The sequence below is a fragment of the Oncorhynchus kisutch genome, unplaced genomic scaffold, assembly GCF_002021735.2.
Source record: "Oncorhynchus kisutch isolate 150728-3 unplaced genomic scaffold, Okis_V2 Okis07a-Okis12b_hom, whole genome shotgun sequence".
In the NCBI taxonomy this organism is placed as follows: domain Eukaryota; kingdom Metazoa; phylum Chordata; class Actinopteri; order Salmoniformes; family Salmonidae; genus Oncorhynchus; species Oncorhynchus kisutch.
Window position 1 is genome coordinate 11969103 of NW_022261984.1, and position 24117 is coordinate 11993219.

At 42.0% G+C, this 24117-nt stretch overlaps 1 protein-coding gene across 3 annotated transcripts in view; it reads left to right on the top strand.

Moving 5' to 3' along the window:
* Positions 1-4481: 4481 nt before the first annotated feature.
* The window catches only part of LOC109882848 (carboxypeptidase Z), a 38045-nt gene continuing 18409 nt past the window's right edge, over positions 4482-24117 (top strand). For 2 of the 3 annotated variants that reach the window (XM_031815059.1, XM_031815061.1), the window contains exons 1-7: positions 4482-4771; positions 8426-8458; positions 18209-18263; positions 18624-18807; positions 19074-19221; positions 21446-21587; positions 22262-22335. In XM_031815059.1, the coding sequence (XP_031670919.1) occupies positions 4660-4771; positions 8426-8458; positions 18209-18263; positions 18624-18807; positions 19074-19221; positions 21446-21587; positions 22262-22335 (748 nt within the window). In that variant the 5' untranslated portion in view covers positions 4482-4659. The remainder of the gene's footprint in view (positions 4772-8425; positions 8459-18208; positions 18264-18623; positions 18808-19073; positions 19222-21445; positions 21588-22261; positions 22336-24117) is intronic. The other variant, XM_031815060.1, reaches the window with a different exon arrangement.

The following is a 24117-nucleotide window of genomic DNA, read 5'->3' on the forward strand; positions in this document are numbered from 1 at the left end:
ATACCTCTTTACCTCCACCTACAGTCCCATACCTCTTTACCTCCACCTACAGTCCCATACCTCTTTACCTCCACCTACAGTCCCATACCTCTTTACCTCCACCTACAGTCCCATACCTCTTTACCTACAGTCACATACCTCTATACCTCCACCTACAGTCACATACCTCCACCTACAGTCACATACCTCCACCTACAGTCCCATACCTCTTTACCTCCACCTACAGTCACATACCTCTTTACCTCCACCTACAGTCACATACCTCTTTACCTCCACCTACAGTCACATACCTCTTTACCTCCACCTACAGTCACATACCTCTTTACCTCCACCTACAGTCACATACCTCTTTACCTCCACCTACAGTCACATACCTCTTTACCTCCACCTACAGTCACATACCTCTATACCTCCACCTACAGTCACATACCTCTATACCTCCACCTACAGTCCCATACCTCTTTACCTCCACCTACAGTCCCATACCTCTTTACCTCCACCTACAGTCACATACCTCTATACCTCCACCTACAGTCACATACCTCTTTACCTCCACCTACAGTCACATACCTCCACCTACAGTCACATACCTCCACCTACAGTCCCATACCTCTTTACCTCCACCTACAGTCACATACCTCTATACCTCCACCTACAGTCACATACCTCTTTACCTCCACCTACAGTCACATACCTCTTTACCTCCACCTACAGTCACATACCTCTTTACCTCCACCTACAGTCACATACCTCTATACCTCCACCTACAGTCACATACCTCTTTACCTGCACCTACAGTCACATACCTCCACCTACAGTCACATACCTCTATACCTCCACCTACAGTCACATACCTCTATACCTCCACCTACAGTCACATACCTCTTTACCTCCACCTACAGTCACATACCTCCACCTACAGTCACATACCTCTATACCTCCACCTACAGTCACATACCTCTATACCTTCATACATTAAGCAGGACATTCATACCAGCCGTACAGTCCAATTGTAACCCAGTAGTAGTGTGAGCTGCTCTCATAAAGCGACATGGAAGCTGTTTCTACAGCCGGACCCTGTTTCTACAGCCGGACCCTGTTTCTACAGCCGGACCCTGTTTCTACAGTCTGAGGCTGTTTCTACAGTCGGAGGCTGTTTCTACAGTCGGAGCCTGTTTCTACAGTCGGACCCTGTTTCTACAGTCGGACCCTGTTTCTACAGTCGGACCCTGTTTCTACAGTCGGAGCCTGTTTCTACAGTCTGACCCTGTTTCTACAGTCTGAAGTCCCCTGTGTTTTCCCCCGCGGTGGAGAAATTGTGCGCACCGACACGGAGTGTGTGTGTGTCTTTATGTGTGTATGTGTGAGTGTTGTGTGTGTGTCTTTGTGTGTATATATGTGTGTGTGTGTGTTCTCGGTTTGTGTGTGTGTGTCTTTGTGTGTGTCCTTAAGGTATCCCTCCATACCTCAGAAGGCTCCCTGAGTAACATACTTCACATTCCTGGCAACAATGGCTCTGTTTTCACTAGCCTGTTTTACAGAGGGTCTTCAGAGCTGTTTTCAATGGACACTAGTTTTACATTGAGTTGTATTGACAGTGAGTTTGTGTTTTTGAAGTCAAAGTGAACTTTAAAGACATGATTCTAAAATTGTTTCAGTAAGTTATTTATTAATTGTAAAAATGTCAGATAATTAAATGTTATTTTGTGACGACTAATGCTGCATCCCAAATGGAACAGTAAACCCTATTCTCTATGGGCCCTGTGGTCTAAAGTAGTGCACCCTATTCCCTATGGGCCCTGGTCTAAAGTAGTGCACCCTATTCCCTATGGGCCCTGTGGTCTAAAGTAGTGCACCCTATTCCCTATGGGCCCTGGTCTAAAGTAGTGCACCCTATTCCCTATGGGCCCTGTGGTCTAAAGTAGTGCACACTATTCTCTATGGGCCCTGTGGTCTAAAGTAGTGCATCCTATTCTCTATGGGCCCTGTGGTCTAAAGTAGTGCATCATATTCTCTATGGGGCCTGTGGTCTAAAGTAGTGCACCCTATTCCCTATGGGGCCTGTGGTCTAAAGTAGTGCACCTTATTCCCTATGGGCGCTGTGGTCTAAAGTAGTGCACCTTATTCCCTATGGGCCCTGTGGTCTAAAGTAGTGCACCTTATTCCCTATGGGCCCTGTGGTCTAAAGTAGTGCACCCTATTCCCTATGGGCCCTGTGGTCTAAAGTAGTGCACCCTATTCCCTATGGGCCCTGGTCTAAAGTAGTGCACCCTATTCCCTATGGGCCCTGGTCTAAAGTAGTGCACCCTATTCCCTATGGGCCCTGGTCTAAAGTAGTGCACCCTATTCCCTATGGGCCCTTGTCTAAAGTAGTGCACCCTATTCCCTATGGGCCCTTGTCTAAAGTAGTTCACCCTATTCCCTATGGGCCCTTGTCTAAAGTAGTGCACCCTATTCCCTATGGGCCCTGGTCAAAAGTAGTGCACCCTATTAGACCTACAAGGTATCACGGTCCCACTTCAGAGTCAAACGTTTCAGATGGGGGGAGGGAGGCTAAACGTCAATGTGTGAAGTGAAAGTAAACATTGATTAAAGTTTTAGTCATTAAATACAGAGTGTTTAAAACGTCTTCGTGACGTTTGAGCTAACGTAGGCTAATGCGATTAGCATGAGGTTGAGCTAACGTAGGCTAATGCGATTAGCAATGAGGTTGAGCTAACCTAGGCTAATGCGATTAGCGTGAGGTTGAGCTAACCTAGGCTAATGCGATTAGCGTGAGGTTGAGCTAACCTAGGCTAATGCGATTAGCAATGAGGTTGAGCTAACATAGGCTAATGCGATTAGCATGAGGTTGAGCTAACGTAGGCTAATGCGATTAGCATGACGTTGAGCTAACGTAGGCTAATGAGATTAGCATGAGGTTGAGCTAACTTAGGCTAATGCGATTAGCATGAGGTTGAGCTAATGTAGGTTAATGCGATTAGCATGAGGTTGAGCTAACGTAGGCTAATGCGATTAGCATGAGGTTGAGCTAACGTAGGCTAATGCGATTAGCATGAGGTTGAGCTAACGTAGGCTAATGCGATTAGCATGAGGTTGAGCTAACGTAGGCTAATGCGATTAGCAATGAGGTTGAGCTAACAGGCTAATGCGATTAGCATGAGGTTGAGCTAACGTAGGCTAATGCGATTAGCATGAGGTTGAGCCCTCGTAGGTTAATGCGATTAGCATGAGGTTGAGCTAACGTAGGCTAATGCGATTAGCATGAGGTTGAGCTAATGTAGGCTAATGCGATTAGCATGAGGTTGAGCTAACCTAGGCTAATGCGATTAGCATGAGGTTGAGCTAACCTAGGCTAATGCGATTAGCAATGAGGTTGAGCTAACATAGGCTAATGCGATTAGCATGAGGTTGAGCTAACGTAGGTTAATGCGATTAGCATGAGGTTGAGCTAACCTAGGCTAATGCGATTAGCATGAGGTTGAGCTAACGTAGGCTAATGCGATTAGCATGAGGTTGTAAGTAACATGAAAATGAAGAGGCTAAAAGTTGTTTTTATTTTATATTTTATTTAACCTGGCTGGTACTGTCATTGGGGGGATGCAGGGACAGACTGTCATTGGGGGATGCAGGGACAGACTGTCATTGGGGGATGCAGGGACAGACTGTCATTGGGGGATGCAGGGACAGACTGTCATTGGGGGATGCAGGGACAGACTGTCATTGGGGGATGCAGGGACAGACTGTCATTGGGGGATGCAGGGACAGACTGTCATTGGGGGATGCAGGGACAGACTGTCATTGGGGGATGCAGGGACAGACTGTCATTGGGGGATGCAGGAACAGACTGTCATTGTGGCTTTCCATTTTAAGTTCCGCTGTCTCCTGGACAACCTCTCTGGGACTAAATAAACTGCCAAGACTCTTGAGACACACACGTACACACCATGCACACACACACACACACACACACACACACACACAAACACAGACCTGAAATTCCTCAGACAGCTTCCAGTAATAAGAGACTCTTCTCTCTGCCGTCACAAACTATAAACCAAGAGGTCTTTACATTTAATCCACCCGTTCAACACACACGGTAGGACATGTTCCTCTTTTGTCTTCCCGCCAACACACACACACACACACACTGGATGTCTTCTGTAATATGATCTACTGGAAGAGTATTCTCCTGATTTTCCTGGCTGTGGGGGTTCAGGAAGACAGACCGGGAGAGGAGAAAACGTTTTTCAACTGTGGGAGGTAGGAGAGAGAGAGAACGGGGAGAGAGAGACAGAGGAAGACTGAAAGAGGAAGAGAGACTGAAAGAGGGAGAGAGACTGAGAGAGGGAGAGAGACAGAGAGAGGGAGAGAGGGAGAGAGAGGGAGAGAGACAGAGAGAGAGAGGGGGGGAGAGAGAGAAAGAATACGTTTTCAACTGTGGAAGGTAGGAGAGAGAGAACTTTTTCATCTGTGGAAGGTAGGAGAGAGAGACTGAGGAATTTAATCTGTGGGAGGTAGGAGAGAGAGACCGAGGAATTGAATCTGTGGGAGGTAGGAGAGAGAGACCGAGGAATTGAATCTGTGGGAGGTAGTGTAGTGTAATTACGGAGTGTATAGCAGACCTGCTCCACTCCGTACCAAACCTGCCACATCACTATGGACACAATGGAATATAAGACGCATTTAACCGTTTTTACCCTCTTCTGTGTCCTGTGGATATGCTGGTGTGCCCCTCAACGGTTCTGCCAGCCTGGAGAAGACAGTTCGGGTAAAGTACCACTTGTATTCATTCATCATCCTCATGGCTGGTTACGCATCACGGAGCTATTGAAGTAAGTTACGAGGTCGTTTCTGAGACGATTGTCTTTTTTTTCCCCCCCATGTGATTTTATAAAAGCGTATAGTGTTTGTTTGCTACAGCCTAGCGGTCCATCCAGATTAGCTACTCAGTGCTTCTACATCTGCATGGCTGCTTGGGGTTTTACGCTTTAGGGTTCTGTATAGAAACGTTAATGTGCACTGTCCCTTTAAAAATATAACATTTACTCAAACTCAGTATGAGTATTTCAAGTCAGGTTACTAGTATTTCACGTCAGGTTACTAGTATTTCAAGTCAGGTTACTGGTATTTCACGTCAGGTAACTAGTATTTCAAGTCAGGTTAATAGAGATTTCAAGTCAGGTAACTAGTATTTCAAGTCAGGTTAATAGAGATTTCAAGTCAGGTAACTAGTATTTCAAGTCAGGTAACTAGTATTTCAAGTCAGGTTACTAGTATTTCAAGTCAGGTAACTAGTATTTCAAGTCAGGTTACTAGTATTTCAAGTCAGGTTACTAGTATTTCAAGTCAGGTTACTAGTATTTCAAGTCAGGTTACTAGTATTTCAAGTCAGGTTACTAGTATTTCAAGTCAGGTTACTAGTATTTCAAGTCAGGTTACTAGTATTTCAAGTCAGGTTACTAGTATTTCAAGTCAGGTTACTAGTATTTCAAGTCAGGTAACTAGTATTTCAAGTCAGGTAACTAGTATTTCAAGTCAGGTTACTAAAAATGTTAAGTCCAAACCACAGTATCCGTTTATAAGTGCAATATAATTTTAGAAAAAATGTCAAAGTAAATGTCATCACAGATGTTGATTCTTCGTCTGTGTTGGTGTCTGACGTTCTACAGTGGCTTGCGAAAGTATTCACACCCTTGGCATTTTTCCTATTTTGTTGCCTTTACAACCTGGAATTAAAATGTTTTTTTCTATGGGGGTTTGTATCATTTGATTTACACAACATACCTACCACTTTGAAGATGCAACATCTTTTTTCTTATTGAGAAACAAACAAGAAATAAGACAAAAAAACAGAAATTTAGCATAACTATTCACCCTCCCAAAGTCAGTACTTTGTAGAGCCACGTTTTGCAGCAATTACAGCTGCAAGTCTCTTGGGGTATGTCTCTATAAGCTTGGCACATCGAGCCACTGGGATCTTTGCCCGTTCTTCAAGGCAAAACTGCTCCTGCTCCTTCAAGTTGGATGGGTTTCGCTGGTGCACAGCAATCTTTAACACATATCACAGATTCTCAATTGGATTGAGATCTGGGCTTTGACTAGGCCATTCCAAGACATTTAAATGTTTCCCCTTAAACCACTAGAGAGTTGATTTAGTAGTATGCTTAGGGTCATTGTCCTGCTGGAAGGTGAACCTCCTTCCCAGTCTCAAATCTCTGGAAGACTGAAACATGTTTCCGTCAAGAATTTCCTTGGATTTAGCGCCATCCATCATTCATTAAATTCTGACCAGTTTCCCAGTCCCTGCAGATGAAAACCATCCCCACAGCATGATGCTGCTGCAACCACCATGCATCACTGTGGGGATGGTGTTCTCGGGGTGATGAGAGGTGTTGAGTTTGCGCCAGACATAGTGTTTTCTTAGATGGCCAAAAAGCTCACTTTTAGTCTCATCTGACCAGAGTACCTTCTTCCATATGTTTGGGGAATCTCCCACATGCCTGTTGGTGAACACCAAACGTGTTTGCTTATTTTTTTCTTTAAGCAATGGCTTTTTTCTGGCCACTCTTCCATAAAGCCCAGCTTTGTGTAGTGTACAGCTTAAAGTGGTCCCATGGACAGATACTACAATCTCCACAACCACAGGCTCTTTGGAAGGGTTGCCAGAAGAAAGCTCTTTCTGACCCCAAGACACAGACGCAAACGCAAACGCTTGGAGTTTACCAAACGTCATTTAAATTAGGACTGGAAGAAGGTGCTCTGTTCAGATGAGACCAAAATTGAACGTTTTGGTCAGAAACAGCATCGGCAGAGATGCATACAAGGAGAGGCACCTCATACCCACGGTGAAATATGGTGGGGGGTCAGTGATGTTTTGGGGCTGTTTTAATTCCAGAGGTCCAGGGGCACTGGTTAAGATTGATGGCATAATTATATCCACCAAGTATCAGGCAATTTTGGCTGACAATCTGGTTGCCTGTGCCAGAAGGCTGGGACTTGGCCGTAGGTGGACTTTCCAACAAGACAATGACCCAAAACATACCTCAAGATCCACACAGAAATGGTTCTGTGACAACAAAAAAATCTGTGTTCTGCCATGGCCATCTCAGTCACCAGACCTCAATCCAATTGAAAACCTGTGGGATGAGTTGAAGAGGGCAGTTGATAAGCGCAAACCCAAGAATGTGAAGGATCTTGAAAGGATCTGCATAGAGGAATGGTCCAAAATCCCTCCAAATGTGTTCCTTAACCTTGTCAAACATTACAGGAAAAGACCATGCTGTTATCCTTGCCAGAGGTGGTTGCACTAAGTAGTAAATGAGTGCCAAGAATTATGAAACCTTGATTTTGGTTAAATTTCTTTTGTATTAAATAATTATGATTTCGGTTGGTTCCATTGAAACATTAATAAAGTCCAGTATTTCTCATACGCTGGTATTTTGAGTTTATCTCTATAATTGTATTGTTTGTGCATTGCCAGTCAGGAGCGCTAGTAATTTTGGAGCCCACTGTACATGGTAGGTCTACGGGTTCTCAAGGAGAGGTTAGAGAACCACTGCAGTAGGTTACATAGAGTCTGGGGGTTCTCCAGGAGAGGTTAGAGAACCACTGCAGTAGGTTACATAGAGTCTGGGGGTTCTCCAGGAGAGGTTAGAGAACCACTGCAGTAGGTTACATAGAGTCTGGGGGTTCTCCAGGAGAGGTTAGAGAACCACTGCAGTAGGTTACATAGAGTCTGGGGGTTCTCCAGGAGAGGTTAGAGAACCACTGCAGTAGGTTACATAGAGTCTGGGGGTTCTCCAGGAGAGGTTAGAGAACCACTGCAGTAGGTTAAATAGAGTCTGGGGGTTCTCCAGGAGAGGTTAGAGAACCACTGCAGTAGGTTACATAGAGTCTGGGGGTTCTCCAGGAGAGGTTAGAGAACCACTGCAGTAGGTTACATATAGTCTGGGGGTTCTCCAGGAGAGGTTAGAGAACCACTGCAGTAGGTTAAATAGAGTCTGGGGGTTCTCCAGGAGAGGTTAGAGAACCACTGCAGTAGGTTACATAGAGTCTGGGGGTTCTCCAGGAGAGGTTAGAGAACCACTGCAGTAGGTTACATAGAGTCTGGGGGTTCTCCAGGAGAGGTTAGAGAACCACTGCAGTAGGTTACATAGAGTCTGGGGGTTCTCCAGGAGAGGTTAGAGAACCACTGCAGTAGGTTACATAGAGTCTGGGGGTTCTCCAGGAGAGGTTAGAGAACCACTGCAGTAGGTTACATAGAGTCTGGGGGTTCTCCAGGAGAGGTTAGAGAACCACTGCAGTAGGTTACATAGAGTCTGGGGGTTCTCCAGGAGAGGTTAGAGAACCACTGCAGTAGGTTACATAGAGTCTGGGGTTCTACTACACGTACTTCTATTGTGATGTGTTTTGTGTTTTGCAGGAAGATGCAACAACGGTCCTGATGAAGAAAAACGTAAGTTGTTTCACTGAACTTTTTATTCTTATAAGAAAATAAATTAAATGTCAATAGGATTGTAAAATATATCTTATGTATGATAGTCCATATCAACCGTATAACAGTGCACTGGATCTGACAGTGTTTATAGTGTACATACCACACTGTATCTTAGTGTTTATAGTGTACATACCACACTGTATCTTAGTGTTTATAGTGTACATACCACACTGTATCTTAGTGTTTATAGTGTACATACCACACTGCATCTCAGTGTTTATAGTGTACATACCACACTGCATCTCAGTGTTTATAGTGTACATACCACACTGTATATGACAGTGTTTATAGTGTACATACCACACTGCATCTCAGTGTTTATAGTGTACATACCACACTGTATCTTAGTGTTTATAGTGTACATACCACACTGTATCTGACAGTGTTTATAGTGTACATACCACACTGTATCTTAGTGTTTATAGTGTACATACCACACTGTATCTGACAGTGTTTATAGTGTACATACCACACTGTATCTTAGTGTTTATAGTGTACATACCTCACTGTATCTCAGTGTTTATAGTGTACATACCACACTGTATCTTAGTGTTTATAGTGTACATACCACACTGTATCTGACAGTGTTTATAGTGTACATACCACACTGTATCTGACAGTGTTTATAGTGTACATACCACACTGTATCTGACAGTGTTTATAGTGTACATACCTCACTGTATCTCAGTGTTTATAGTGTACATACCACACTGTATCTGACAGTGTTTATAGTGTACATACCTCACTGTATCTTAGTGTTTATAGTGTACATACCACACTGTATCTTAGTGTTTATAGTGTACATACCACACTGTATCTGACAGTGTTTATAGTGTACATACCTCACTGTATCTTAGTGTTTATAGTGTACATACCACACTGTATCTTAGTGTTTATAGTGTACATACCACACTGTATCTTACAGTGTTTATAGTGTACATACCACATTGTATCTTAGTGTTTATAGTTTACATACCACACTGTATCTTAGTGTTTATAGTGTACATACCACACTGTATCTTAGTGTTTATAGTGTACATACCATACTGTAGCTTAGTGTTTATAGTGTACATACCACACTGTATCTCAGTGTTTATAGTGTACATACCACACTGTATCTTAGTGTTTATAGTGTACATACCACACTGTATCTTAGTGTTTATAGTGTACATACCACACTGTATCTTAGTGTTTATAGTGTACATACCACACTGTATCTGACAGTGTTTATAGTGTACATACCACACTGTATCTTAGTGTTTATAGTGTACATACCACACTGTATCTCAGTGTTTATAGTGTACATACCACACTGTATCTCAGTGTTTATAGTGTACATACCACACTGTATCTCAGTGTTTATAGTGTACATACCACACTGCATCACAGTGTTTGTAGTGTACATACCACACTGTATCTTAGTGTTTATAGTGTACATACCACACTGTATCTGACAGTGTTTATAGTGTACATACCACACTGTATCTCAGTGTTTATAGTGTACATACCACACTGTATCTTAGTGTTTATAGTGTACATACCATACTGTATCTCAGTGTTTATAGTGTACATACCACACTGTATCTCAGTGTGTATAGTGTACATACCACACTGTATCTCAGTGTTTATAGTGTACATACCACACTGTATCTGACAGTGTTTATAGTGTACATACCACACTGTATCTGACAGTGTTTATAGTGTACATACCACACTGTATCTTACAGTGTTTATAGTGTACATACCACACTGTATCTTAGTGTTTATATTGTACATACCACACTGTATCTTAGTTTTTATAGTGTACATACCACACTGTATCTGACAGTGTTTATAGTGCACATACCACACTGTATCTTAGTGTTTATAGTGTACATACCACACTGTATCTTAGTGTTTATAGTGCACATACCACACTGTATCTTAGTGTTTATAGTGTACATACCACACTGTATCTTAGTGTTTATAGTGTACATACCACACTGTATCTTAGTGTTTATAGTGTACATACCACACTGTATCTTAGTGTTTATAGTGCACATACCACACTGTATCTTAGTGTTTATAGTGTACATACCACACTGTATCTTAGTGTTTATAGTGTACATACCACACTGTATCTTAGTGTTTATAGTGTACATACCACACTGTATCTTAGTGTTTATAGTGTACATACCACACTGTATCTTAGTGTTTATAGTGCACATACCACACTGTATCTTAGTGTTTATAGTGTACATACCACACTGTATCTTAGTGTTTATAGTGCACATACCACACTGTATCTTAGTGTTTATAGTGTACATACCACACTGTATCTTAGTGTTTATAGTGCACATACCACACTGTATCTCAGTGTTTATAGTGTACATACCACACTGTATCTCAGTGTTTATAGTGTACATATCACACTGTATCTTAGTGTTTATAGTGTACATACCACACTGTATCTGACAGTGTTTATAGTGTACATACCACACTGTATCTTAGTGTTTATAGTGTACATACCACACTGTATCTTAGTGTTTATAGTGCACATACCACACTGTATCTTAGTGTTTATAGTGTACATACCACACTGTATCTTAGTGTTTATAGTGTACATACCACACTGTATCTTAGTGTTTATAGTGCACATACCACACTGTATCTTAGTGCTTATAGTGTACATACCACACTGTATCTTAGTGTTTATAGTGTACATACCACAATGTATCTTAGTGTTTATAGTGTACATACCACACTGTATCTTAGTGTTTATAGTGTACATACCACACTGGATCTTAGTGTTTATAGTGCACATACCACACTGTATCTTAGTGTTTATAGTGTACATACCACACTGTATCTTAGTGTTTATAGTGTACATACCACACTGTATCTTAGTGTTTATAGTGTACATACCACACTGTATCTTAGTGTTTATAGTGTACATACCACACTGTATCTTAGTGTTTATAGTGTACATACCACACTGTATCTTAGTGCTTATAGTGTACATACCACACTGTATCTTAGTGTTTATAGTGTACATACCACACTGTATCTTAGTGCTTATAGTGTACATACCACACTGTATCTTAGTGTTTATAGTGTACATACCACACTGTATCTTAGTGTTTATAGTGTACATACCACACTGTATCTTAGTGTTTATAGTGTACATACCACACTGTATCTTAGTGTTTATAGTGTACATACCACACTGTATCTTAGTGTTTATAGTGTACATACCACACTGTATCTTAGTGTTTATAGTGCACATACCACACTGTATCTCAGTGCTTATAGTGCACATACCACACTGTATCTCAGTGTTTATAGTGTACATACCACACTGTATCTCAGTGTGTATAGTGTACATACCACACTGTATCTCAGTGTTTATAGTGTACATACCACACTGTATCTGACAGTGTTTATAGTGTACATACCACACTGTATCTGACAGTGTTTATAGTGTACATACCACACTGTATCTTACAGTGTTTATAGTGTACATACCACACTGTATCTTAGTGTTTATATTGTACATACCACACTGTATCTTAGTTTTTATAGTGTACATACCACACTGTATCTGACAGTGTTTATAGTGCACATACCACACTGTATCTTAGTGTTTATAGTGTACATACCACACTGTATCTTAGTGTTTATAGTGCACATACCACACTGTATCTTAGTGTTTATAGTGTACATACCACACTGTATCTTAGTGTTTATAGTGTACATACCACACTGTATCTTAGTGTTTATAGTGTACATACCACACTGTATCTTAGTGTTTATAGTGCACATACCACACTGTATCTTAGTGTTTATAGTGTACATACCACACTGTATCTTAGTGTTTATAGTGTACATACCACACTGTATCTTAGTGTTTATAGTGTACATACCACACTGTATCTTAGTGTTTATAGTGTACATACCACACTGTATCTTAGTGTTTATAGTGCACATACCACACTGTATCTTAGTGTTTATAGTGTACATACCACACTGTATCTTAGTGTTTATAGTGCACATACCACACTGTATCTTAGTGTTTATAGTGTACATACCACACTGTATCTTAGTGTTTATAGTGCACATACCACACTGTATCTCAGTGTTTATAGTGTACATACCACACTGTATCTCAGTGTTTATAGTGTACATATCACACTGTATCTTAGTGTTTATAGTGTACATACCACACTGTATCTGACAGTGTTTATAGTGTACATACCACACTGTATCTTAGTGTTTATAGTGTACATACCACACTGTATCTTAGTGTTTATAGTGCACATACCACACTGTATCTTAGTGTTTATAGTGTACATACCACACTGTATCTTAGTGTTTATAGTGCACATACCACACTGTATCTTAGTGCTTATAGTGTACATACCACACTGTATCTTAGTGTTTATAGTGTACATACCACAATGTATCTTAGTGTTTATAGTGTACATACCACACTGTATCTTAGTGTTTATAGTGTACATACCACACTGGATCTTAGTGTTTATAGTGCACATACCACACTGTATCTTAGTGTTTATAGTGTACATACCACACTGTATCTTAGTGTTTATAGTGTACATACCACACTGTATCTTAGTGTTTATAGTGTACATACCACACTGTATCTTAGTGTTTATAGTGTACATACCACACTGTATCTTAGTGTTTATAGTGTACATACCACACTGTATCTTAGTGCTTATAGTGTACATACCACACTGTATCTTAGTGTTTATAGTGTACATACCACACTGTATCTTAGTGCTTATAGTGTACATACCACACTGTATCTTAGTGTTTATAGTGTACATACCACACTGTATCTTAGTGTTTATAGTGTACATACCACACTGTATCTTAGTGTTTATAGTGTACATACCACACTGTATCTTAGTGTTTATAGTGTACATACCACACTGTATCTTAGTGTTTATAGTGCACATACCACACTGTATCTTAGTGCTTATAGTGCACATACCACACTGTATCTTAGTGCTTATAGTGCACATACCACACTGTATCTTAGTGCTTATAGTGCACATACCACACTGTATCTTAGTGCTTATAGTGCACATACCACACTGTATCTTAGTGCTTATAGTGCACATCCACATGTGGATTTGTGTCAATACAGCTACAGTTGAAGTCGGTAGTTCACATGCACTGTTGTGCTCAAAATATATCTTCATTATTAAAAAGCCACAGGGCCAACCCAATGTGCAAAATATAAAGTACTCATGAAATAGTAGGAGATATTCCTCTCAGGAAAACAATGTACGACAAAGGCAAGAAGTGCAAATCAATCCGAGAACAACAGCAAAGGACCTTGTTAAGATGCTGGAGGAAATAGTTACAAAAGTATCTATATCCACAGTAAAACGTGTGCTATATCGACATAACCCGAAAGACCGCTCAGCAAGGAAGAAGCCACTGCTCCAAAACCGCCATAAAAAAAGCCAGACTTCGGTTTGCAACTGAACATGGGGACAAAGATCATACTTTTTGGAGAAATGTCCTCTGGTCTGATGAAACAAAAATATAACTGTTTGGCCATAATGTCCATCGTTATGTTTGGAGGAAAAATGGGCAGGCTTGCAAGCCGAAGAACACCATCCCAACCGTGAAGCACGGGGGAGGCAGCATCATGTTGTGGGGTGCTATGCGTCAGGAGGGACTGGTGCACTTCACCAAACAGATGGCATCATGAGAAGTAAAATTATGTGGATATATTGAAGCAACATCTCGAGACATCAGTTATATAAAAGTTGAAGCTTTTGTCGCAAATGGATCTTCCAAATGGACAATGACTCAAAGCAGACTTCCAAAGTTGTGGCAAAATGGCTTAAGGACAACAAAGTCAAGGTATTGGAGTGGCCATCAAAAGCCCTGACCATAATCCTATAGAAAGTGTGTTGGCAGGACTGAAAAAGTGTGTGCGAGCAAGGAGACCTACAAACCTGACTCAGTTACACCAGCTCTGTCAGGAGGAATGGGCTAAAATTCCCCCAACTGTGGGAAGCTTGTGGAAGGCTACCCGAAACGTTTGACCCAAGTTAAACAATTTAAAGGTAATGCTACCAAATACTAATTGAGTATATGTCAACTTCTGACCCACTGGGAATTTATTGAAAGAAATAAAGCTAAAATAAATCATTCTCTCTACTATTATTCTGACATTCTACATTCTTAAAATAATGTGGTGATCCTAACTGACCTAAGAAGGGGAATTGTGACTCTGAATAAATGTCAGGAATTGTGAAATCTGAGTTTAAAGGTATTTGGCTAAGGTGTATGTAAACTTCCCGACTTCAACTGTATATATCTGTTCTGATAATTGTCTGTCTGTATCTTCTGTTTGTCTGTATATTCTGATAATTGTCTGTGTATTCTGTTTATTGTCTGTGTATTCTGTTTTATTGCCTGTGTACTCCGCTTGTTGTCTGTATATTATTTTAATTGGCTGTCTGTATATTCTGTCTGTCTGTATATTCTGTCTGTCTGTAGATTCTGTATGTCCGAAGATTCTGTTTATTGTCTGTAGGTTCTGTTTATTGTCTGTAGGTTCTGTTTATTGTCTGTAGGTTCTGTTTATTGTCTGTAGGTTCTGTTTATTGTCTGTAGGTTCTGTTTATTGTCTGTAGGTTCTGTTTATTGTCTGTAGGTTCTGTTTATTGTCTGTAGATTCTGTTTATTGTCTGTAGATTCTGTTTATTGTCTGTAGATTCTGTTTATTGTCTGTAGGTTCTGTTTATTGTCTGTAGGTTCTGTTTATTGTCTGTAGGTTCTGTTTATTGTCTGTAGGTTCTGTTTATTGTCTGTAGATTCTGTTTATTGTCTGTACATTCTGTTTATTGTCTGTAGATTCTGTTTATTGTCTGTAGGTTCTGTTTATTGTCTGTAGGTTCTGTTTATTGTCTGTAGATTCTGTTTATTGTCTGTAGATTCTGTTTATTGTCTGTAGATTCTGTTTATTGTCTGTAGATTCTGTTTATTGTCTGTAGATTCTGTTTATTGTCTGTAGATTCTGTTTATTGTCTGTAGATTCTGTTTATTGTCTGTACGTTCTGTTTATTGTCTGTAGGTTCTGTTTATTGTCTGTAGATTCTGTTTATTGTCTGTAGGTTCTGTTTATTGTCTGTACGTTCTGTTTATTGTCTGTACGTTCTGTTTATTGTCTGTAGGTTCTGTTTATTGTCTGTAGATTCTGTTTATTGTCTGTAGATTCTGTTTATTGTCTGTAGGTTCTGTTTATTGTCTGTAGGTTCTGTTTGTTGTTTTTTGGCAGTACCATTTAACAGATTCAAATTCCTTTACATGCAAATGTAGCAGGATGGAACAAGCCTGTACATAGATGCCTGCATATAGATGTCTGTGTGCATCCCAAATGTCAGACTGTTCACTATATAGTGCACTACTTCTGCCCAGGGGCCATAGGGACTAGGATCCCAAATGGCAGACTGTTCACTATATAGTGCAGTGCTTCTGCCCAGGGGCCATAGGGACTAGGATGCCGTTTGGAACACCTCCGTAGTCTCAGGAACATTAGTTAGGACCCTGTAGGGGGATGTTCTGTACTGTCACCTGTCTGTCTGGGATGATGTAAATTACAGTTATGTAGATATCACTTAACAAAGATATGTATTGTTAATTTAAAAAAACTTTAACGCTCAGAGAACATTATTTAAAAAACATTCTAGGCAGACTGGCCAATAAAAAGAAAAGATTACGATGGGCAAAAGAACAGAGACACTGGACAGAGGAACTCTGCCTAGAAGGCCAGCATCCCGGAGTCTCCTCTTCACTGTTGACGTTGAGACTGGACAGAGGAACTCTGCCTAGAAGGCCAGCATCCCGGAGTCTCCTCTTCACTGTTGACGTTGAGACTGGACAGAGGAACTCTGCCTAGAATGCCAGCATCCCGGAGTCTCCTCTTCACTGTTGACGTTGAGAGTGGAAAGAGGAACTCTGCCTAGAAGGCCAGCATCCCGGACTCGCCTCTTCACTGTTGACGTTGAGACTGGACAGAGGAACTCTGCCTAGAAGGCCAGCATCCCGGAGTCTCCTCTTCACTGTTGACGTTGAGACTGGACAGAGGAACTCTGCCTAGAAGGCCAGCATCCCGGAGTCTCCTCTTCACTGTTGACGTTGAGAGTGGAAAGAGGAACTCTGCCTAGAAGGCCAGCATCCCGGACTCGCCTCTTCACTGTTGACGTTGAGACTGGACAGAGGAACTCTGCCTAGAAGGCCAGCATCCCGGAGTCTCCTCTTCACTGTTGACGTTGAGACTGGACAGAGGAACTCTGCCTAGAAGGCCAGCATCCCGGAGTCTCCTCTTCACTGTTGACGTTGAGACTGGACAGAGGAACTCTGCCTAGAAGGCCAGCATCCCGGAGTCTCCTCTTCACTGTTGACGTTGAGACTGGACAGAGGAACTCTGCCTAGAAGGCCAGCATCCCGGACTCGCCTCTTCACTGTTGACGTTGAGACTGGACAGAGGAACTCAGCCTAGAAGGCCAGCATCCCGGAGTCGCCTCTTCACTGTTGACGTTGAGACTGGACAGAGGAACTCTGCCTAGAAGGCCAGCATCCCGGAATCTCCTCTTCACTGTTGATGTTGAGACTGGACAGAGGAACTCTGCCTAGAAGGCCAGCATCACAGAGTCGCCTCTTCACTGTTAACGTTGAAACTGCTGTTTTGCGGGTACTATTTAATGAAGCTGCCAGTTGAGGACCTGTGAGGTATCTGTTTCTCAAACTAGACAGTCTAATGTACTTGTCCTCTTGTTCAGTTGTGCACCGGGGCCTCCCACTCCTCTGTCTATTCTGTTTAGAGCAAGTTTGCGCTGTTCTGTGAAGGGAGTAGTACACAGCGTTGTAAGATCTTGAGTTTCTTGGCAATTTCCTGCATGGAACAGCCTTCATTTCTCAGAACAAGAATAGACCGACGAGTTTCAGAAGAAAGTTCTTTGTTTCTGGCCATTTTGAGCCTGTAATCGAACCCACTAGTGCTGATGCTCCAGATACTCAATGAGTTTAAAGAAGGCCAGTTTTATTGCTTCTTTAATCAGGACAACAGTTTTCAGCTGTGCTGACATAATTTTTTTCTAAGGGTTTTCTAATGATCAATCAGCCTTTTAAAATGAACCTCCCTGCAACGTTCTCAGAACCTCCCTGCAACGTTCTCAGAACCTCTCTGCAACGTTCTCAGAACCTCCCTGCAATGTTCCCAGAACCTTCCTGCAACCTAAGAATCTACGTTCCAAGAACAGGCAAAATGTTCCATTTTAAATGTCAGGAAACCTATGTCTTTGTTCCCAGAACGAATGAGAAACCAAAAACGTACTTTCCCACAACTTCCAAGGATCCAAATGTGCTGCTAGCTGGGTAAAGTCCCTTAAGTCTTGAGTAAGTCCTATATCATAGTAATATCAACAAAGTAGACAGTAAAGTGTGACCAGGTTCAGTTGTCAAACGTTGTCCAACAATGCAGATAGAAATGCCATGACTACAGCCGACATGACTCCTAGTTCGACATGTCAGAGAGGCATGTTTGTTCTACATAACATATTTCTATCTGAATGTTCCAAAATGTTGTGTCCTCCTCACCCTCCTCTCTTCACAGCAGCCGTGTGTTCAGAGATTAACCTGGGTTACTCCTCTTACCCCTAACCCTCCTCCCTCCTCACTCCACAGCAGCAGTGTGTTCAGAGATTAACCTGGGTTACTGCAACGACCTGGACTACTCCAGGTGAGTCTTCAGGTTACCCTCCCTTACTATAGACCAAGAGTGCATCCCAAATGCCACACTATTCCCTATATAGTGCAGTACTTTTGACCAGGGCCCATAGGGGGTTCCCTCCCTTACCCTAGGGTGAAGATATTTCCCACATGGAAATGGAAGAGATTCACTTTGTTTGAGAAAAAACATTACCAATATATTCTCATTTACCTGACTGATTGATTCACTGACTCATCAACAGACCGATTCACAGACTGACTGACTAACTAATTGATTGATTGATTCACCTACTGACTGACTGTTCAACAGACTGATCTTCAGATCGACCAATCAACCAATTGATCAATTGCTCATCTCCTCTCTCCCCAGGACCATCTTCCCTAACATCCTAGGTCAGCAGTCTCGTCACGAGGTGGAGTCTGGAGCTGAGTACCTCCTCCTCTCTGTGATCCACGGTCTCCTCAACGGGGAGTGTTCCCCCGACATCCGTCTGCTGGGGTGCTCCGTACTCGCCCCGCGCTGCCAAGACCTACCCAGCCCCGCACCTGTCAAGGTGTGTCCCAGTTAGCACATTTAGTTCCAGCCCCACAACAGTCAAGGTGTGTCCCAGTTAGCACATTTAGTTCCAGCCCCACAACAGTCAAGGTGTGTCCCAGTTAGCACATTTAGTTCCAGCCCCACAACAGTCAAGGTGTGTGTGCTGGAGGGGTTGGATACAGGATGGGTGTCCATCTCATATGGATTAATACAGTATTATTTTTCTCCTCATATTCCCCCTTCTTCTTCTTCCCTCTTCTTCTTCTTCTTCTTCTTGTAAAGTCATGCCGCAGTGCATGTGAGGCGGTGAAGAAGGGGTGTGGCCACGCGTTCGAGGGCATCGACATGGCGTGGCCTTACTTCCTAGACTGTGACCGATTCTTCGCCGGCGAACAGGAAGGCTGTCACGACCCGTTGGCCCCGTTAAGAGGTAGCCCTCCCAGGAATTGTACATGTTAAAAATAACTTGTTGAATATACATCATTAATTATAATTACACGATAAGAGTTTTTACTGTACTGTAACACAAATTGAATTGTTAAAAGCTCTGAGAGACGTTAGTGTCCCACCTGTCCAACATCCGGTGAAATTACAGAGAGCGAAATTCAAAATACACAATTTGTATTAAACAGAAATACAAGTTTAAAAGCTTAACATCTCGTTCATCCAGCCGCTTTGTCAGATTTCAAAAAGGCTTTATGGCGAAAGCACACCATGCGATTATCTAAGGACAGCGCCCCGCTTACAAAAGCATTCGAAACATTTTCCAAACAAGCAAAAGGCATCACGAAAGTCAGAAATAGCGATAAAATAAATCACTTACCTTTTGAAGATCTTCCTCTGTTTGCAATCACACGGGTCCCAGCTACATAACAAATGGTCCTTTTGTTCGATAAAGTCCTTTCTAATATCCCCCAAAAAATGTCAGTTTAGTTGGCGCGCTTGACTGAGTAATCCACCTGTTACCCTCATTCAAAATGCATACAAATGAACCCGAAATTTCGTCCAAACAAGTCAAACAACGTTTCTAAAAGATCCTCAGGTACCCTAATATGTAAATAAAATATACAATTTAAGATGGAGATTAGTATGTTCATTACCGGAGATAAATAACGAAGTGTGCGCCCTCAACGACGCACGCCACAACACTACAGCCAAAATGGAAGCCACCTAGAAAAACTGCCAATTCTAGCTCATTTTTCAAAAAACAAGCCTGAATCTCTTTCTAAAAACTGTTGACATCTACTGGAAGCCCTAGGAACTGCAATCTGGGAGGTATTCCATTGATTTTCCCATAGACAGCCATTTTAAATGATGTCATCTCCCCCCAAAGAAATTCCAGATGGATTCTCCTCGGGTTTTCGCCTTTTACAGTTTCTGAAACTTTAGAGTGTTTTCTATCCAATACCACCAATTATATGCATATCCTAGCTTCGGGCCTGAGTAACAGGCAGTTTACTTTGGGTACCTCATTCATCCAACCTTCCGAATACTGCCCCCTAGCCCAAAGAAATTCCAGATGGATTCTCCTCGGGTTTTCGCCTTTAACTCTTGATTCTAGCCATCCCGGATCCGGGCTCGTGAATACAGCCTCAAGCTCATTATCATAACGCAACGTTAACTATTCAAGAAAATCGCAAATGAAATGAAATAAATATGTTAGCTCTCAAGCTTAGCCTTTTGTTAACAACACTGTCATCTCAGATTTTCAAAATATGCTTCTCAACCATAGCAAAACAAGCATTTGTGTAACAGTATTGATAGCTAGCGTAGCATTTAGCGTTAGCATCAGCAGGCAACATTTTCACAAAAACCAGAAAAGCATTCAAATAAAATCATTTACCTTTGAAGAACTTCAGATGTTTTCAATGAGGAGACTCTCAGTTAGATAGCAAATATTCAGTTTTTCCTGAAAGATTATTTATTTAGGAGAAATCGCTCCGTTTGGTGCGTCACGTTTGGCTACCAAAAAATAATAATAATTCAGTCATAAAAACGCCGAACTTTTTTCCAAATTAACTCCATAATATCGACTAAAACATGGTAAACGTTGTTTAGAATCAATCCTCAAGGTGTTTTTCACATATCTCTTCGATGATATATCGTTTGTGGAAGTGTGCGTTCTCCTCTGAATCTCATGGGAAAATGCCTCCAGTTGAAGATTACGCACCAATTTAGACAAAGGACACCGGGCGGACCCCTGGTAAATGTAGTCTCTTATGGCCAATCTTCCAATGATATGCCTACAAATACGTCACAATGCTGCAGACAACTTGGGGAAACGACAGAAAGGGCAGGCTCATTCCTGGCGCATATAAGGAGACAATGGAAAACAGAGCCTCAAAAATTCTGCTAATTTCCTGTTTGAAGTTTCATCTTGGTTTCGCCTGTAGCATGAGTTCTGTGGCACTCACAGATAATATCTTTACAGTTTTGGAAACGAAGATGTTAATCTTTCTGTCAATATCAGATGTCTATGTCCTGGGAAATGTTCTTAGTTATTTACAACCTCATGCTAATCGCATTAGTCTACGTTAGCTCAACCGTCCCGTGGATGGGACACTGATCTCGAAGAAGTTTAAAAATGTGTTTCAGAAAACCAATTACGATCAATTCAGCTAACCCCCCTCCTCCTTTCGCCCTCTCCCTCTCAGCCAGACATGAAGTGGCTTTCTCCAACCTGTCTCCAGACGAACCCTCCACCATCATTCAGTTCACGTACCACTCCAACGCCCAGATGTACAGCGTTCTGAAGAGGACTGCTGCCAAGTGCTCTCACATCTCCCGCACCTACAGGTACTGGCTGTTGTCTGCTGCTGTTTGCTTTGGCAGGAAATACAACCTCAAGGGGATGAATAAACTACCGATCTGTGTATCTATATGTCTACAGTACTGATCTGTGTATCTATATATCTACAGTACTGATCTGTGTATCTATATATCTACAGTACTGATCTGTGTATCTATATATCTACAGTACTGATCTGTGTATCTATATATCTACAGTACTGATCTGTGTATCTATATATCTACAGTACTGATCTGTGTATCTATACATCTACAGTACTGATCTGTGTATCTATACATCTACAGTACTGATCTGTGTATCTATACATCTACAGTACTGATCTGTGTATCTATACATCTACAGTACTGATCTGTGTATCTATACATCTACAGTACTGATCTGTGTATCTATACATCTACAGTACTGATCTGTGTATCTATATATCTACAGTACTGATCTGTGTATCTATATATCTACAGTACTGATCTGTGTATCTATATATCTACAGTACTGATCTGTGTATCTATATATCTACAGTACTGATCTGTGTATCTATATATCTACAGTACTGATCTGTGTATCTATACATCTACAGTACTGATCTGTGTATCTATATATCTACAGTACTGATCTGTGTATCTATATATCTACAGTACTGATCTGTGTATCTATACATCTACAGTATCGGACGCAGCACAGAGGGGAAAGACCTCCTGGCCATAGAGTTCACAGACAACCCCGGAGGGCATGAACTATGTGAGTGTGTAACGATTTAAGGTGGAGTGATTTCTGGGGTTTGAACTGCACAGCAATGGGACAAGTGAGCTAGGGAGCCCATTGGTACCGGGCTAGTTGAGGACCTCCTGTGTCTTAAAGCCTATTGGTACAGGACTAGTTGAGGACCTCCTGTGTCTTAAAGCCTATTGGTACAGGGCTAGTTGAGGACCTCCTGTTTATTAAAGCCTATTGGTACAGGACTAGTTGAGGACCTCCTGTGTCTTAAAGCCTATTGGTACAGGACTAGTTGAGGACCTCCTGTGTCTTAAAGCCTATTGGTACAGGGCTAGTTGAGGACCTCCTGTGTCTTAAAGCCTATTGGTACAGGGCTAGTTGAGGACCTCCTGTTTATTAAAGCCTATTGGTACAGGACTAGTTGAGGACCTCCTGTGTCTTAAAGCCTATTGGTACAGGGCTAGTTGAGGACCTCCTGTTTATTAAAGCCTATTGGTACAGGGCTAGTTGAGGACATCCTGTGTCTTAAAGCCTATTGGTACAGGACTAGTTGAGGACATCCTGTGTCTTAAAGCCTATTGGTACAGGACTAGTTGAGTATCTCCTGTGTCTTAAAGCCTATTGGTACAGGGCTAGTTGAGGACATCCTGTGTCTTAAAGCCTATTGGTACAGGACTAGTTGAGTATCTCCTGTGTCTTAAAGCCTATTGGTACAGGGCTAGTTGAGGACCTCCTGTGTCTTAAAGCCTATTGGTACAGGGCTAGTTGAGGACATCCTGTGTCTTAAAGCCTATTGGTACAGGACTAGTTGAGTATCTCCTGTGTCTTAAAGCCTATTGGTACAGGGCTAGTTGAGGACATCCTGTGTCTTAAAGCCTATTGGTACAGAGCTAGTTGAGGACATCCTGTGTCTTAAAGCCTATTGGTACAGGACTAGTTGAGGACCTCCTGTGTCTTAAAGCCTATTGGTACAGGGCTAGTCGAGGACCTCCTGTGTCTTAAAGCCTATTGGTACAGGGCTAGTTGAGGACCTCCTGTGTCTTAAAGCCTATTGGTACAGGGCTAGTTGAGGACATCCTGTGTCTTAAAGCCTATTGGTACAGGGCTAGTTGAGGACCTCCTGTGTCTTAAAGCCTATTGGTACAGGGCTAGTTGAGGACATCCTGTGTCTTAAAGCCTATTGGTACAGGACTAGTTGAGGACCTCCTGTTTATTAAAGCCTATTGGTACAGGGCTAGTTGAGTATCTCCTGTGTCTTAAAGCCTATTGGTACAGGGCTAGTTGAGGACCTCCTGTGTCTTAAAGCCTATTGGTACAGGGCTAGTTGAGGACATCCTGTGTCTTAAAGCCTATTGGTACAGGGCTAGTTGAGGACATCCTGTGTCTTAAAGCCTATTGGTACAGAGCTAGTCGAGGACCTCCTGTGTCTTAAAGCCTATTGGTACAGGACTAGTTGAGTATCTCCTGTGTCTTAAAGCCTATTGGTACAGAGCTAGTCGAGGACCTCCTGTGTCTTAAAGCCTATTGGTACAGGACTAATTGAGGACCTCCTGTTTATTAAAGCCTATTGGTACAGGACTAGTTGAGTATCTCCTGTGTCTTAAAGCCTATTGGTACAGGGCTAGTTGAGGACCTCCTGTTTATTAAAGCCTATTGGTACAGGGTTAGTTGAGGACCTCCTGTGTCTTAAAGCCTATTGGTACAGGACTAGTTGAGGACCTCCTGTGTCTTAAAGCCTATTGGTACAGGGCTAGTTGAGGACCTCCTGTGTCTTAAAGCCTATTGGTACAGGGCTAGTCGAGGACC